This window comes from Camelus bactrianus, chromosome 13 (assembly GCF_048773025.1).
Source record: "Camelus bactrianus isolate YW-2024 breed Bactrian camel chromosome 13, ASM4877302v1, whole genome shotgun sequence".
Classification (NCBI taxonomy): domain Eukaryota; kingdom Metazoa; phylum Chordata; class Mammalia; order Artiodactyla; family Camelidae; genus Camelus; species Camelus bactrianus.
This window is the reverse complement of record NC_133551.1, coordinates 40,709,817-40,726,298: the sequence shown is the minus strand read 5'-3', so window position 1 is coordinate 40,726,298 and position 16,482 is coordinate 40,709,817. Positions and strand designations below refer to the sequence as shown.

The 16,482-nt window shown below is 46.7% G+C and overlaps 1 protein-coding gene across 4 annotated transcripts in view; it reads right to left on the bottom strand.

The window, feature by feature from the left end:
• Positions 1 to 16,118, bottom strand: part of GLIS1 (GLIS family zinc finger 1) — a 211,473-nt gene extending 195,355 nt beyond the window's left edge. For 2 of the 4 annotated variants that reach the window (XM_074376453.1, XM_074376455.1), the window contains exons 1-2: positions 15,991 to 16,118; positions 14,676 to 14,982 (exon numbers count right to left, since the gene is read on the bottom strand). In XM_074376453.1, the coding sequence (XP_074232554.1) occupies positions 14,676 to 14,940 (265 nt within the window). In that variant the 5' untranslated portion in view covers positions 14,941 to 14,982; positions 15,991 to 16,118. Of the gene's footprint in view, positions 1 to 14,675; positions 14,983 to 15,136; positions 15,332 to 15,975 lie in introns of those variants that run through there. The other 2 variants (XM_074376454.1, XM_045514263.2) reach the window with 2 other exon arrangements.
• Positions 16,119 to 16,482: the final 364 nt, after the last annotated feature.

Below are 16,482 nucleotides of genomic sequence, written 5' to 3'. Positions count from 1 at the left end.
GATGCAAACGAAGATTACTGCATAAAGATAGGCACTGCAGCATTATCTATGCTAAGGGGAAAGGTGAAAAATCCTAAGCATCATGCACATGCAAGTAATATATATACATATTTGTATGTGCATCCGTTATCTCTGAGAGGCTAGACAAAAATGGGGCAGGGGGCGTTACTAGTTGCCTCCAGCAAAGGGAACAAGGAAACTGGGGACAGGAGGAAAAGAGAAGAGGAGGGCTCTTCCTAAGAGCCCTTTTTGGGCCTTCTGAATTTTGATTTATTTATTTGCTTATTTTGTTGGGGGAGGGTAATTAGGTTTATTTATTTCTTTATTTTTAGAGGAGGTACTGGGGGTTGAACCCAGGACCTTGTGCATGCTAAGCATGCACTCTACCATTTGAGCTATACCCTCCCTCTGGGTTCTTCTGAATTTTGAACCATTTTCATGTAACGCCTATTCAAAATAACTTAACAAATTTAATAAAATGTGATACATTTTTGAATGTTTATAGAGAATTTTAACAGCATGGAAAGGTTTATTATGTTAGAATGGTAAGTTTAAAAATATGTACACAGACTTCATTATGATCTTAATGATAACAAAAAATATTAATCTACAGATAAGCATAGAAAAAAGACTGAAAATATACTAAAATGTAAGTGGTAGTCATTGCTGGGGGTGAGATTATGAGCAAATATTATTTCCATCTTTAAAGGCTTTTATAGTTCCCAAATTTTCTACAGTAAGTATATACGACTGACATCAGCAGGAAAAATAAAGGTTATTAAATTAAACGATCTTTAAAGGGTCAGCCACTTACCAAAGAAGGATTAGGAATAAGATCAAGTAATTTGGAGAAAGTTAGGAACCCATCGTGTCTAAGCGGCTATGCAGGATCCCATCTGTAAAGCTCTGAGCGTGATTCCAGCTGCAGAGATGTGCCCGCATGAACCATCTGCCCTCTCTGGGCTGCTTGCTGGGAGAATCAGCACAACACACCCATTAGGATCTGGCCATTCAAAGGCCCCCTTTCCAGGAAGCCTAGCTTGTGAGCTCTCTGCATCCCCAGCAGAAGCCAGAACTGGTAACCAGCGTGCTGGCCCCACCTCCAAGCTGGTATGTCCATCTGCTGCCCTCTCGACAGTATGTTCCCCAAAGCAGAGGCCAAGCTTGCATTAAGCCTGCTTCTCCAGGGCCTAATAGAGAGCCTGGCCTACAATAGGGCTCCAGGAAACGTTTGCCAAACAAATGAATAAATTAAGGAATGGTATTCTAGACTAGCACTGTCCAATCGAATTTTGTGTGGTAATGGAAATGTTCTATATTTGCTGCCCAATATGGTAATCACTAGTCTCATGGGTCTACTGAGCACTGAAATGTGGCTAGTAGATGGAGGAGCTCATTTTTTTATTTTACTGTATTGTAATTAATTTAAATTTACATAGCTGTAAGTTCTTCCAATAAGAACACTTACATCACAGGGTAACTGTAAGATTACACAAGATGATCCATTAAAAAAAAAAAAAGTTGATCTAGAGTCTTGCAGTGCTTGACAGATGACCACTGCCAGATATTGAAAATGAGGGGGAGGAGGAAGAGGAGGAGGGCCTCTAGCAGTCCCTGAGCCCCCACCTATTTGGCCAATATCACACAATGGGAATTTACCTGTCTCCATCACTCCCTTGCAAAGAGATCTGCTGTATTCTGAGTGTACAGCAGCCAGAGCCATTGAGAGAATGAAAGACTGGGGTAAGTGAAAAGGGACAGGTGTGGGGCTGGCACAGGAGAGACTCCAAAGATGTTGCAAAACAAAAACTCTGGACTTTTTATTGCCAGAGACAGGGAGAGAGGGTTTTCCCTCCCAAGAGGAAAGCTTAGACAAGCGGGAATTGACAAAAGGTTCAGGAAAAGGGCTGGCAAAAGTGTCCCCAAGCCCAGGCTGTGTAACCTGCATGGGCTCCCCAAACTGTGCCCTGAAGAAGGATGCGCTACACACCTGTGTTCCTGCCCGACCTCAGAGGCCCAGCAGTCAGCACTACCACATTCCCTGCCCCCGGACCTCACTGATTCTCACCCTAGCCTTGCTAGAGAAGCTACATATTTCCATTTTACAAGCTGGCAAACCAAGGCTCCATGAGATTGTCCAAGGTCACAACGTTCAGACTGGCTGGAGTTTAGGAGTCTGCTTAGGACAGTGAGCCAGGTGATGAGGTGGTGAAGTGAGGTCTGGGGGCCCAGCCAGGCTGGGAGGGAAACTGCAGACACTCACCCACTGCCCCCCCCGCCCCTCCCTCCTCGCTGACTGCGAACTCCATGCAGGGGAGGGCTCTGTCTCTTTGCCCACCACAGTGTCCCAGGGCTCAACCCAATTCCTGGGACACAGTAGCCATTCAACACATATTGATGAATGAACCAATCAACAACCAAACCCAGATGCAGCCCTTCCGTTTTCAGGATACTCCGCCACATGCCATCCCATATGCTCCTGACAACTGACCGGGCAGAGATCACTGTCCAAGGCTGGGACATGGAAAGCCACTTTGGGTTGCTGTCCTAAAAATATGCATGAGGAACTCAGCAGGAGGCCACACCTTGACTGCAGAAGGACAGATTAATTCTGCTGGGGTCCTGCGTTCATTCTCTTCCCTGGTCTTCCCACACTCCCTCTGCAAATCAGAAAAGTGTTCATTATAGACCCTGCTCCAAGGAGCCCACAGTTTCATCGGGAAGGGAGCATCTATAATACCTGACTGTTCAATGGGAGAAAAGTGACAAAAGGCAGTGGAAGATGAAGGAGGGAAATGGTTGGAGGAGGCAGTTTCTTGACCATGACGAATGGGGAAGATTGGACCCAAGGCCAACAGGAAGAGTTCGAGAGGAACTGAGGAAGCCCCAGAGAGGTGGCAAGGTGTGAGAAAGGGTAGGGTCTTGGAGTCAGGCCTCCAGCTGCCACGTACCAGCTCTAGAACCTTAAGCAGGTCATTTAGCCTCTGTGGGTCTCAGTTTTTCTCATCTGTAAAGTGGGGATGATGACACTCATCTCCTAAGAAATGAATGGCTTCTGCTCATAGCAGGGCTCAACAAATGGCAGTCATCACAGTGCCGCAGAGACCTGCAAGCACGGGGACGTAGGAACAGAACAGGAATGGCATCGGGAGATGAGGAAGTAGAATCCACGTAATTCAGCTGGATAGTAGAGTCTGAATGCAACTTCCAACCCAGTAACCCAGGGATGGGGGAGGGAGGTCTGAGCTTCCTGACCCACCCCATAAACACCTCCCTCCTGCCAGACACCAGAGCCACCACAGGTGAGTGTGTCGGACTGACCCCAGGACCTGTCAGAGTTGCACTGAAGCAGCCCACACCCACCTGAGCAAGGGAGGTAGACAGCTCCTAATCTTCCCCCAACCCTCAGTGAAGCCATGATACCAGCCACTCAGACCTGTGTCCTCCAGTGCTGGGATTATGACCCACTCTCTATAACTCCAAATTCCTTATTCTTTTTTGGAGGAAAGTAATTAGGTTTACTCGTTTATTTTTTTAATGAAGGTACGGGGGATTGAATCCAGGACCTCGTGCATGCTAAGCACACACTCTATCACTGAGTTATATATACCCTACCCCTACTCCCCAAAGTCCTTATTCTTTAATTTCTCCAGAAAAAGAAAAAAGAAGAAAACAAAACAAAACAAAACAAAACACCAGAGGTAAGGGGATGGGGTACTGCAGTGGAGGGGAGAAACAGCATCAGACCAAGTCAGGCTTGGGGACCTAGGCCCAGCTCTGTCACTCGGGAAGAGCAGTAACAACAGCTCACCTTGTCACATACCTACTATGTGCCAGCCCCAGAGCTAGGTGCTTGAGAGACTTTTCACCTGAATCCCCACATCAATTCCATGAGATAGGCGTTGTCTTCATTTTACAAATGAGGAGAACTGGAGCTCAGAGTCCAATAAACTTTCCCAAGGTCCAGCAAATCGTATAGTCAGGATCTGAACCCAGTTCTGACTCCAAAAGCCACTTTTGCACAAGCAACATGGCCTCTCTGACTCTTAGTCTTCCCATCGGTTCATAAGGGGATTGAACAAATAATAATGATTTGGGCAGAGCATTACAGTTTACAAAACTCAAACCACAAAGGTACCCAGAGAGGGGCCAGGAAGTCAACAAAATCCCCCCAGGGGCCTATCTAAGCCTATCCTGGAATGGAGATCTGGGGTGTATACACCAATCTCTACCCCAGCAGGGATGTCAAGAGCGGGCTCCTGGCTCTCATTTCCAAGGTGGTTCTTTTTCTTTTTTTTTTAATTGAAGTATAATCAGTTATAATGTGTCAATTTCTGGTGTACAGCATAATGTCTCAGTCATGCATATACATACATATATTCATTTTCATATTCTTTTTCATTAAAGGTATGACAAACTATTGAATATAGTTCTCTGTGCCATACAGAAGAAATTTGTTTTTTATCTATTTTTATATATAGTGGTTAACATTTGCGAATCTCAAACAAGAAATCTGGGTCAGATATGTTGTAACCACCAATATCTGCTCTTTAAACCACAAGATGACACATTAAAGCAGCTAGGACTTTGCCTAGAAGGGAGGGCAGGTGTGTCACTAAGAGTTCCCACGATCTGGGCCAGTGGTTCCAGGACAGCCATCAGGCCACCAGCTCCTCCATCTGGCCCATTGCCTGGCAGCGGCCAAGAAAGGTCTGTGATAAATGAAGCCGATTCCTCCCAAAAAGGAGAGGAATGGGAGGCCCAGAGAGGTGAGAAGGCTTGCCCAATGTCAAGTCAGAGCAGGGCAGACCATGTTGTGAAGAGTCCCAAGATGGTGTGGGAAAGAGAAAAGGGCTCTGCACGTGAGAACTCCTTGTGCATTTACTGGAGTCCCACATGTGCTGAGAGCTTACTGTGGGTTCCATCTTGTAAGAAAAACAAAGACCTAAAACTCAGCTTCTCCCTTCCAGACTACAAGCTCCTAGAGGGTAGAAACTGGGTTGGACTCCATTCTCAACCTTCCTTGACACCCACTTTGAGCCAGGCCCTGAGCTAGGCACATGGGGTGCAGAAATAATGAGACACTGCCCCACCCTCAAGGACACATAAGTAAACGGAAAATTGTCAGAGTGTGACCTGTGCTACAGCAAAAGGATAAGGGTTGTGGGTGCCAGAGCTCTAGCATAACCGGAAGAGGTGGCACCTGAGCTGGGTCTTAAGAATAAGTAGGAGTCAGGTTGGTGAAAAGGAAGAGGAGGAAGGCCCTTCGAAGAGGTTCTGTTTACCAAACATTTACATGGTAGCAATGACAATAATAATCTCAACTTTAACTGAGCATCTTACCATGTGCCAATCTCTATATTTAAGCACTTACACGTATATTAACTCATTTCATCCCTGTAACAGCCTTTTGAGACCATTACTATTATTATCCCCATTTTAAAGATAAGAATATGGAGGCCCAAAGAACCTAATAACTTGCCCAAGATCCCCAAGTTAGTACCCAGAACCAGAATTCAAACCTAGTGGTCCAGTACCATGCCTACGGCCTCAATTAGCACCCTATATGCTTCTCAGATACATACATTGTGCCAGATCTGGTACTGGATGCAAGGGTACGAAGATGAATATTTGAGTATTAACTATTTTACATTCCAAAAATGATTTAAGGAGGCACAAAATTGAATAAAAAGAAGCTCAGAGTGTGTAATGACAGAAGGACAAGTAAAGAGAAAATTCCAGGTCTGAAGCCGCATACGGAGAAGTCCTGCACTGTTAAAGGACAAGCAAACAGGCACCCAGAAGAGATGGAACTGGACCGGCCACGATGCCTTGAATGCCAAATCAAGGGGCTCGTATTTTTTCCACCAGTCGCCGATCTACAAGCCAAGCTGTAATTTCAGGAGAGAGCTTTAAAGCATGTACCAAAGATTGTCTGTAGAACAAATCAATGTCTCTACGATATATGAGTGGTTGATAAAATACAAATCTATTTTAAAGATCTCTGAAAAGCCCTAGGTATCTTCTCCACCAACAGATACTACAAATATAACCACTATCATGTGGACAAGGGATAGAAATTTTTGTCCTTGTATTATGAAAACTCGGTTACCTCTGCTGTCAGGGATGGGAAGTAACAAAAAGGTTTTAAACAAGGAATTCTTTGGATTCTGGGTCTGGGATTTTTGCCCTCAACCCACTCTATACCCCCACCTCTCCAGCTGGAAATCAACCATCTGAAGGCCCAAGGATGAGCCTAGCCCAGCGAGAAGCTCCAATGCAGAGATATTCTCACAAAGAGAGCTACGTAAGTACAAATGACTGTTTGATCAATCATTGGGCCTCAGCGTGGGATTTGGTTAGAATTAAAGCCATCTGGTGGGGGTGGGGGGGAGGTGGATGGGGGAGGAGACAAGCAGGCGGGAAAATGTCCCACCCCCTCCCCCAAAAAGCATTGTTAAAATATAACAGGGGGAAAAACAGTAAAGCCTCTGCTGTTATTTCAGCCTAAGCCACTTAATCCTTCAGCACATAAAGCAACTTATTTTATGACCTTTTCCCTTTAAAAAGTAAATCAGAAGACGCTGCCTTGAATTCAGATATCTCTGAAACACACTACTCATCCCTCCCAGTGAAATATCCTGTTTCATAAACCTTCTTCGAGATACTTGAAACTGCAGATCACTAAATGCCTAGCTTTAGGCATCTGACATTCCAGAGAATTAATATTTAAACTTATTATAGGAAAAAAGAATTGAGTTTGGTTGAAGCATGAAATATTTAATAGTGTCTCCAAATTAGAAACCCTATTTTGTTTCGCACTGGAAATGCCAACGTTATTACCTGGGCTTTGCACTCAAATAAGATAAAATGCAAAGGCGGTCTTGAGATTAAACACACAATTACGGCTGTTTTCTCCAGAGAGAAGGGGAGCGAGACAGGTTTGGGGAGTGGAAGCGATTGAGTTTCATTTTTACGATACACTTAAAATTATATTATCATTCTCTGCCTTGAGGGTTGGATTTGAGAGGGCTGAAGCTACTTAACCACCGAAAACTGTGTCAAGATCGGTGAATCCACAGAGGCCTATTCACCAGCTCGGGGAAACCTTCTACGTCTCGGAATGGGCCCGCTGCTGGGCGAAACCCGGGAACTTTCTTTTCTCGCTAGGACAAAAGTATTAAGTGGTTTGGGATAAAAATTAAGCTTCAATTGACACAGTGGATCCTGGCAGCCTCTGCTGGCACGTGTAATTTATTTACAGGGTTGGAAAGTCGGCAAAATACATCATCAACTCTTACACAAACTTCTACTAGGTATTAAATACCCAAGCCTCAGAGAAGTAATTCATATAGTCCAGCAACGTTCCAAAATAAACCCAATCTCCAGCCCTCCAGAGAGCTTAAAACAGCAAGTGGGATCTGTATTTTTAAAGTTGGGTTTAAAATATTCCCTGGCTTCTTGTTAAAAGCCTTATTTGCCATCTAACCTGTTATTTAAAAACAAAAACAACAATATCTAAAAGTGATCTGGTTGCTAAAAAGACACAAATAGGAAGAGGCTGGGCCACCGTGCAATCAGGCCATCCCTGAGACTTATTCCTACTCTCCCTTTCAGCCCCAGTGTCAATATCCAAAGGCAAAGAAGCCTTGGGCAATAAAGACTCCTACAATTTCAACTTTAGAAGCAGTATGATCCCTCGAGGCTGCGCACACTCACGCACATTCTCCCGCGTGCAAGCCCACAGACACAACCTTCCAGAGGGGGTTGTATGGCTCATTCATCATTTGACACAAAAAATTCATTTCCCACAAACTCTCAAGTCCGCTCTTATCCCTGGCCTGTTCTCTCTCCCAAGGCTTTCTTCATCCCACCAAGCATTTAATAAGAAATAATTATTTAATAGATCCTGAGCCATCATGCCCAGTGAAGCATGCATTCTACACACCAGGCATGGTGGGATCATGAGGAATTCTCTTCAAACAGATGTCTTCAAAAGCTGTGGAAAGGAGACAGCAGCCGGAGACTGGGCAAGGAATCCCCCCAAACTGCCTGAGGCTCAAATACGGACTTGAACCTGTAACCTGTGGAAGGGCAGGGCAGGGGGTGCCGCTGCTTCTGAGAAGGGGCTGCTTTTAGGGGGGCCCTCCATAGTCCTAGAGAGGCCTTGCCCGAGGACCCCATCTCACAACTGGGAACCAGTGTCCTTCCCCCTAATTTCTGCAGCAGAGTAATGGGCAGAGCCCTAACAGAGACAGAGTCTCCCCTTAAAAATCACACTTTGGCCTGTTAGCTGAGACTCAGAAGGCTGCTCCGGGGACTGGTTGTCTGGACCAACCTGTGGCCTTCTGCTGCCTCCCCCATGGTTCAGGGCACACTCTTCAGCCACAGTGACCCCTTGCCACTGCTTGGGTTTTAAAGACAGTCTAAAGCACAGGCTTTACAGTCAGACAGAGCTAGGTTCAAATTCCAGGCCCAACAACCTACCACCTATACAGTGAGTTGCTGTGAATTAAATAGCGAGCTCATTATTTGGACATATCACTTAACCTTTCCAAGTCTCATTTCCCCCCTCTGTAAAATTAGAATAATACCTTCCTTCCTCAGAGGGTTATTGGGCATCAAATGCAATCACGGCAATAGAGCAGCAAAGAGTAGGTGCTCGATAAAGGTTAGCTGACCTCCCTCCCTCTTCTGGTTCCTTCTGTGGTCAGCTTCAGGGGTCAAGAGTTCCAAGGAGAGATCAAGTCCAGAAACTGACCTCTTTCCATACCCTAGATCCTTCCCAACCATTCCAGCCGAGTTCATGTGGAATCCTGGAGCATCAAAGCAGAAGGGACAATGCATCATCCCATCGAACTGCTTCCCATTTTACAGATGAGGAAAACGAGACTCAAATCCAAGGGCATGGCCAACGTGCACTGAGGCTGTACAATGGCGCATGTGTTTGCTCCAGACAGGCCCAACCATAACCACCAAATAAATTCAGGCCATACAGGAAATGCATTATTCAGTGAGCGGACTGAAGGTCTCCTCTCAGCGCATCTGACTCAAATGCTGACTTTAAAACACAGCTCGTAATGCTAACACAATCCTCCTCAATCCACCGGAAACCTTCTGAAGGAATAACCCTTTGGAGTTCAGTGGAAGACGGGGAAAAGAAGAAAACAGATGCTTCAAGGGACTTTAAACTCAAAGACCACTGGGTTAGGGTGGTATTTTCTCCACCCCACCCCACCCCAGGCCTCTGTTTTCTTTCAGTTTGTTATAAATAAGGCTTTAGGAGACCAAAGCAGCCACAAAACTCACTCCCCACTCCTTTCTGCTTTCCTTAACTCAGTAACTCAGCTATCAGTCCCGGACTTTGCTTCTAATGCTGAAAGCGTTTTTTTTTTTTTCCCCTCATTGTAAACTATTAATTCGGGCAACGGCTGTTGATAAACAAGAAGTCCGTTTTTAAACTGCTAGAATCATTAGCACAGGAAAGGCGAGCAGCACAAATATTTCAGGAGTTTGCTCTTTTTTCCTGGCCCTGGTATTACAGCTGGGCTTTCTGCATGTTGCAGTTGAATTTTTCAAAGCCCATGGCAGAACTTGTTTCATTTCTTCTCCCTCTTGAATCGAATGTCTTTGTTTCTTTAATTGCAAAAATAAACTACCCCCTACTAAAAGAAACAACACAAGTCTCTAAGTCCAAACTAAATGCAACTAAAATCTGTATTAGGAAAAAAAATTAGCAAACCACTCATTATAATTTAACTTTCAATAATCATCATATACGTAAGGTACGGTTGTATCTCCACATCAGCTTCAAAACAAGGACTATTTTTGCAGGAAAAAACTGAGAAAAGGAAGGGAAATGATCCTCTCTATGCAAAATCCATGTTAGCGACAGTCGCTGGTCAATTTACAAATAAAGTTGGTATTTGTTTGTTGTTGTTGTTTTTTTTTTTCTAATTCTTTCCAAAAGAAGGATTGAAAACCCTATTTCAAACTTTAGTTTCTCCCCTTTTCTAGGATGCTGGCCAAACTCCACAAAATAAAACCAAAGAAAATGATGATAATTATGGAACATTCAGAACAAAGAATATATTTTTTTAAATGATTCATTGTGCACTTATGCCCGTAATGGGATTTTAACGCACTATAAAAATAAGTGTGCCAGCTCACTTAGCTTCTCACGCAAATGTAGCACAGGGAGATGAGTAACTCAAAGATGGGGAGAGTTTTTGTTTTTGTTTTTTTCAGAAGTATGAAGGAAAACCACGGCATATAAAGTAACCTATATTTTTTAATCACAGACAGAGCAACACAGTTTATCCATATGACTGCACAGCTAAGACAGTCCTGAGACCTCAGCCCAGCTGGGCACGACAGGTAAGCGACTCAAACAACTCAGCCTACATGAAGCTACGATGTCATGCGATGGTCCCTTTCCATTTTGCACGCCAAGTCTTAGCAGCTTCTACAGAGCTTGGGACGCAGGAAGTGAAGAGAAGTTCTAGCTACACAAGACTGTTAGGGAATCTTTGGGAATAATATTTCCACTACATGTCTATAGAAGATTTGTCAGATACATAATTCTTAAAACTGTAGACGCAACATGTTGCTATCTCATCTGTGTCCTCACACACATACATGCTTCTCTTTGTCTCACTGAGCCTGACATTTGGCCAGCAGGTTTTTCTCCCCCTTATTTGAAACCTCAAGCACTGAAAAAATTTGGATCTGATTATTTCCGGATCACAGGACCAGCACTTTAAAATGGATGAAATGCAAGCAAATTGCCCACTAGAGCCGGAGGGGGTAGATGCTTTCAAAATAACTCATACCTTTCTATTACGGATGCGCTAGGCCCTCCAAGGCCTCCCCAGAATATCACGGTGGCATCTGATTCAAATGAAGAAACTCTACCAGGTAATGTCACCAAAACCGTCCTGTCTTACTCTCCACCACCACCAGCCCCTAATGCCCCTACACACAATCTACAATAGCTTTCTTTTTTGTTTTCCTTTTTAAGCAAAAAATATATATATGCTAGCTTCTTTTTTTAAAAGTTGCAAGATTGACTACTTTTTAGCATTTATTGCCACGTGTTGACGGTTGTTTACTGATGGCAGAGTCCAAATTTGTTATTATTATCAGCCTCCTTTTTATTGCCAGGACGTATCCCATCTCAGCACACGGTGAAAAGGGCCCAGTGAGTCGCTGAGAATTAAATAGTGAGCTCATTATCTGGTTTGGTCTGGAAGCAGCAATTCTGGTCAAATGGAATCATCTGGTAAACTAAGCTGTTTCCTAACGATGGCACAGAGGCTAGTGACCAACTGTTGAAGATTTGACACAGAAGAAATACTAAAAGCAAAAATATGTTAGATTTTCTGAGAATGTTCAGGAGACCATCATGAACTCCAGCTCTCAGCTGCCAACACACACACGGTTCAAAGTACAAGTCGTGGACCCAGAATCAAAATTTGGAACAGGAAGCCTTAGAAGCTGCAACTTACTGTCTGTAGCTTCGAGCACATCCTTGAACTTTAATGCCTTCATCTATAAAATGGGAATCACAGTAATAAGGGCCAGTAGCTGCCCGGTAATTTACAGACTGCAAAGCGCTTCTCCATCTGTCCCCTCAGAACAGCTCACAAGGTAGGCAGAGCTCAGCTGGAGTGGGGGCAGATGAGGGAATGTGCGGGGACACACACTGAAAACTGCAAAGCACTGTGCACAGAGGATGAGCATCACTGGGACATCGCCACAAAGCTGACCGGCTCCATCAAGCCCAGATGTTTACCTTCTTTCTTTGTCAGGACTTTCAAAAGCAGAACATCGAGTGTTTAATAATAAGAAAGAAAAAAATGCAGCATCTGGTAATTTGGCCTTTTTAGCTGTTTGGAATCTAGATAAACGGGACTCTGCCATAAACAGATTGTGATTCTTATTGTAAATGATGACAACGTTAGTCCATGACGTTGCACCGTTCCCAGTGCCTCCTAATTCTAGAGCTGGAAACACAGAGGACCCCAACATTACAGATCGCTGCTGGATTCAAGAGCTTACTCCCTTCCTCGGCTTAGGGTCTGCCCGAAGCAGAAGGCAGATCACCTGAAACCTGATTCCAAACCAAGCAATATTGTCTTCTCTCCGGTCACTGGGCAGCAGTGGCCACAAAAGACCTGAAGCTTGGCTCCTCTCAGCTTCCCCTGGCTAGTGCACCAGAGTTAAAGTGCTTAAAGTCAACATTTAAAAAAATCAAATCTCTCTCCCTCCGCACACTACGCTCTTTATCTCAAGTATCACTGACCCTAACATGGTGCCCTGCAGTGACCCCTTCTACCTTTCACGTTTATGAAGCATTCTTACAACAATAGTTTCATTTTCCCTTGGGAGGTAAGCATTATTACCACTCGTGCAAATAAAAAACCAGAGGTTGATAAAGTTAAACACATTACAAAAGTAATCCCCAAAATAACCAGGCACTGACACGGCCCTTTCACACTCCAACGCTAACTCTCTCCTCAGTCTTTCCAAGTAAGCCTCACGGTAGATTTACAAATGAGGAAACTAAGGCTCAAAGAGTGAAATAAATTTCCTCAGGTCCCACAGATCCTAGGTGGCAGAGTCTTGCAATTTCCAGCACAGTTAATAAATATTTTTCAATTGGTTTTCTTATCTGTCTGTTTCCAATAAGCCTGAGACTTAAGCTAGACACCAAACATTCAAAGGGTTACAAAGTCTAGGAAATATTTGGGTGGGAATAGGGGAAGTAAGAAGGTTTCCTTTATGGCCTTTTTAAGAAGGCTGCCCAGCTCTGGTTTTGTCTCAGACCACTGGGGGGCCTGACTGTGGGGAAGAATTTGCCTAGAGGGACAGAGCCCAGGTCCATCAGCAATGGGCTGGCCAGAGACCCACACCCAGCAGGCTTCAGTTTCCTCATCTTTTAAATGGGTGTGACAAATCCTACCCCAACAGCCACATTGGAGGCTGTGAAGAAAAGTTAGAAGCCTCTTACAAAAAGCTTAGTCAGTACAACCATCTTAAGGCACAAAGAAAGAGGTGCTTCCTCCCATTCTTTTATCCTCCTCTGCCCTTTCCAAATACAATCCTGATTGAAAGACCTCATATTTCAGACATTGGGTGTTTATGGATAAAAATAATTGGGATCTGGGGGAATGGAAGTAGGAAGGTGGTACACAGAGCATCTAGATGAAAAGTCTCTAACCACCGCTTGGAACAAAGGCTGTGTTTGGCAAAGTCATTCACTAGGTCTGCAGAGAACTGGATCTTCAGTTGACAGCTATTTTTTTTAAATAGAAAATGTTTCAGGAGGGTATCTGTTTAAGGGAGAATTGTTTATGGAGGGGGGCAAGCGAGGGAGCTCAGGGCAGCAAATATTATTCATGTCTTACTGCACAGCCCTCCTCTCTCCCTAGTAAATGAGAACCTTGCGTGTGTGTTCCAGCAATAATACTCTAAAGGCATTTTTTCTATATCTGTCCTTTAAAAAGAAAACCTCTACCTCTTGGACAAGAGACTGACATTTAAAACAACTAGACAATGCTCTCCTACAAAGTCAGGTGTTTTCATTAAAAAGAAAAAAAACTGCATTTATTTCATTTGACCAGTCTTTGAATTGAGGAGTTGTTCCTCCCCCTCCCCCAGAAGGAGTTCTCATCTCTAAAAGCAAGCCGCCCTACCTTTTCTAAGTTGCTGCAGCTAATTGATGCTAAAGCAGTGAAGCTTACAGAGCCATAAAACAAACATTTTGTCCTCCTTAATAATCAGCTGGAAATAGAACCAAGAGATCCCAAATACTAAAATAATAAAATCCCAAAGCTTTAGTTTCTCCCAGGAGAAAGAAGGCGACACAGTACTTCAACAATTTCCCCAATTTCTGGTTAATTATCTGTCAGCGTGAAACTTATAAATAATGGCTCAATAATAATTAACTGCGATGAGAAGAGCATGTTCATGAGAATCCAGCCTCATAGCTGACTTTGACCCATTAATTACACTGCAGCCTGTACCTTACACCCAAGAGCCTCACTGGATAGAGGAAGGGTACTGCAAACCAACTTTTGACCAAAGACTATCCTTCTGAAGCATCAAGTACAGAACAGCCATTGTTAAAGTCAGGACTTGACTCAGGCTAGATTATAGATTCATAAAACGTTCCATCAGGAATCCAGAAATCATCTGGTATAATTAATTCCTTACTTGACAGATGGGGAAACTGAGGTCCCAAGAGGGGAGGGTCTTGCTGAAGTCTTCTGGTTTTTGTTACTGAGGGAGACTGGAATACTTCAAAGTATGCCTTTTGTAGGCTCAGAGATAGACATACTCGAGTTGCTACTCACCCTAATTTATAATAGGATTTTGACAAGTTTCACACAACTTTTATCAGAAACATACAGAAGCAAAATTATGTAATCTGAGCTTTCTATACACACATCTCCCCTAAAATAGGCTTACTGAGTTTAAATTAGATGCTTCCTTAACAGTCATGGTTTCAGAATGACCAGCGAGTCGCAAACAACTAGAGAGAAACTGATGAACTCAGGACAAAGTTCTACCAAGTTCCTGGGAGGATTCTGACAAAGGCCTGCGATGGAAACGTCAGGCAGCTCGAGTCCCTCCACACACGCCGCCAGGCACGTTGGCGGGGGCAGACTTACCCTTCCCGGCGGCGGCGGCGGCGGAGGCCTTGGACGGACCGTAGTCTCGGGGGCTCCGGGGCCGAAGGAGGTCGTGGGCGCGCGGTGGCGCGGGAGGCCGGGGCAGCAAGTCACGCGGACCTCCATCCCCGCACCCCCCGCCGCTCACGGTGACCCTGAAGGCCATGTGCGGGCCAAGGCCAGCGGGCCCCCGGATGGGACCAGGAGCGCCGGGGGCCTCCTTTGGCCTCTTGTCTGAGTGCGCCTCGGCCACCTCGCAGTGCATGGCGCCGGGGCGGGGCGCACCGTTGGAGGTCGCTCAGGGTTCCTGGGGAGGGGAGAAAGCACAAGCGCGTCAGAACGAGCGGAGCGGTCCCCTTCTAGTCCCGGGGCCGAGATTTGAGCAGGTCACCATCCTCGGTTTACTCGTCGTCTCTAAAACGGGTTAGCGCCACCACACTCCCCTAACCTGAGAAACCTACCTGATCCACGTAAAAGCCCCTTCCAGGGCGCAGGAGCGGCTGGCACGTCTTTCCCTGGCTTGTGGAGGACTCGGCCACCCAATCAGCCTCCACCGCCCTCTTTGGACGAATGGGGAAACTGAGGCCCCGAGAAGAGAGAGCGCCTGTGCGCGTCACCCAGTGAGAGACGGAGAGTGCAGCAACCAGAGATTCCTCGGGCAGGGCTCTGGCGAAGCCGCAGAGACTGCTCCGGTCGGGTCACGGGCTGCACGCCTCACCTCGTGGGCGCTGTGAGAACCAGTTGCGCACAGGGACCGCGGACTGCGCACACACGGGCCAGGGCGCAGACCCTCTTTGATTCCCCACCCCCCACCCCCCAAGCCCTGAAAGTGGGAGTCGGAGGATGGACGCTCACTCGTGCGACTCCAACCCATTACAGGCACTAAGACACGCACACTCCCACGCGCAGTTGAGAAAATGAACCAATCGCGCGTGCAAACTCGCACAAAGTCAGTAGCCCATGCACGTCAGCTTCCACGCACACCACGCACGCTGCAAATGCACACTTGGGGACACGGCGTGTCACACATACTACCCTCATTCACCCGCTCAGACTCTCAGCAACACTAACAGCCGCAGTCTCATACTCCACATGCGCGCGCGCTGGGTGCCCTCCACAGAGCCTCGGGCCTTCCATCACCCCTCCTGGAAAAGGGCCCCGGGCCCCCAGTCTCTCTTTTCCCCTCGCGTTGCCCGCACCATCCCAAAACTCCTCAATTACAACGTCCCTGGGACACCAGCCTCGGATGTCGGGCCGGGCGACCGCCCCCTTCCCGGCTGCCGGCCGAACCCCATCTCACCTCTCCCCGGCTCACCTCGTTCGGACCGCTGCAACTCGCTCGCGGGGCGCAAGGCTCCGCGCGCCTCCACTGGCGCCGCAGCCCCCACAGCCGCCGCGTCCAGCGGGGCGGCACCCCGGGGCGGGGGCGGGGCCGAGGCCTACCTGACAGCCGCTCCAGCCACTGGCTCGCTGCGGCCGCCCCGCCGAGGCCAATCGCGGCGCGAGGGAGGGGCCTCCGCGCCTTGGGGTCGGGGCCAGCCGGGCGCTAGGCTGGGCTGAGGGTTTGACAGGCGGCGGCCGGTGGCAGCCGGCGGTGCTCCGTGCTGCCCGGTCCCCCTCCGCGGCTGCCGATCATGGCGGGGCGGTGCCGCGGGCGGGAGAGCCTGGGCACGGTCTCCGGGGCTGGGCCGGCCAGGGTAGCGGAGCCCACTGGGTGTCAGGAGAGCCGACCCCAACCTGGCTCTTCTTTCCCAGTGGCCTTTACCAGTGGCTGAGGTAGGACCCTTCCTCTGTCAGGTTCAGTTTT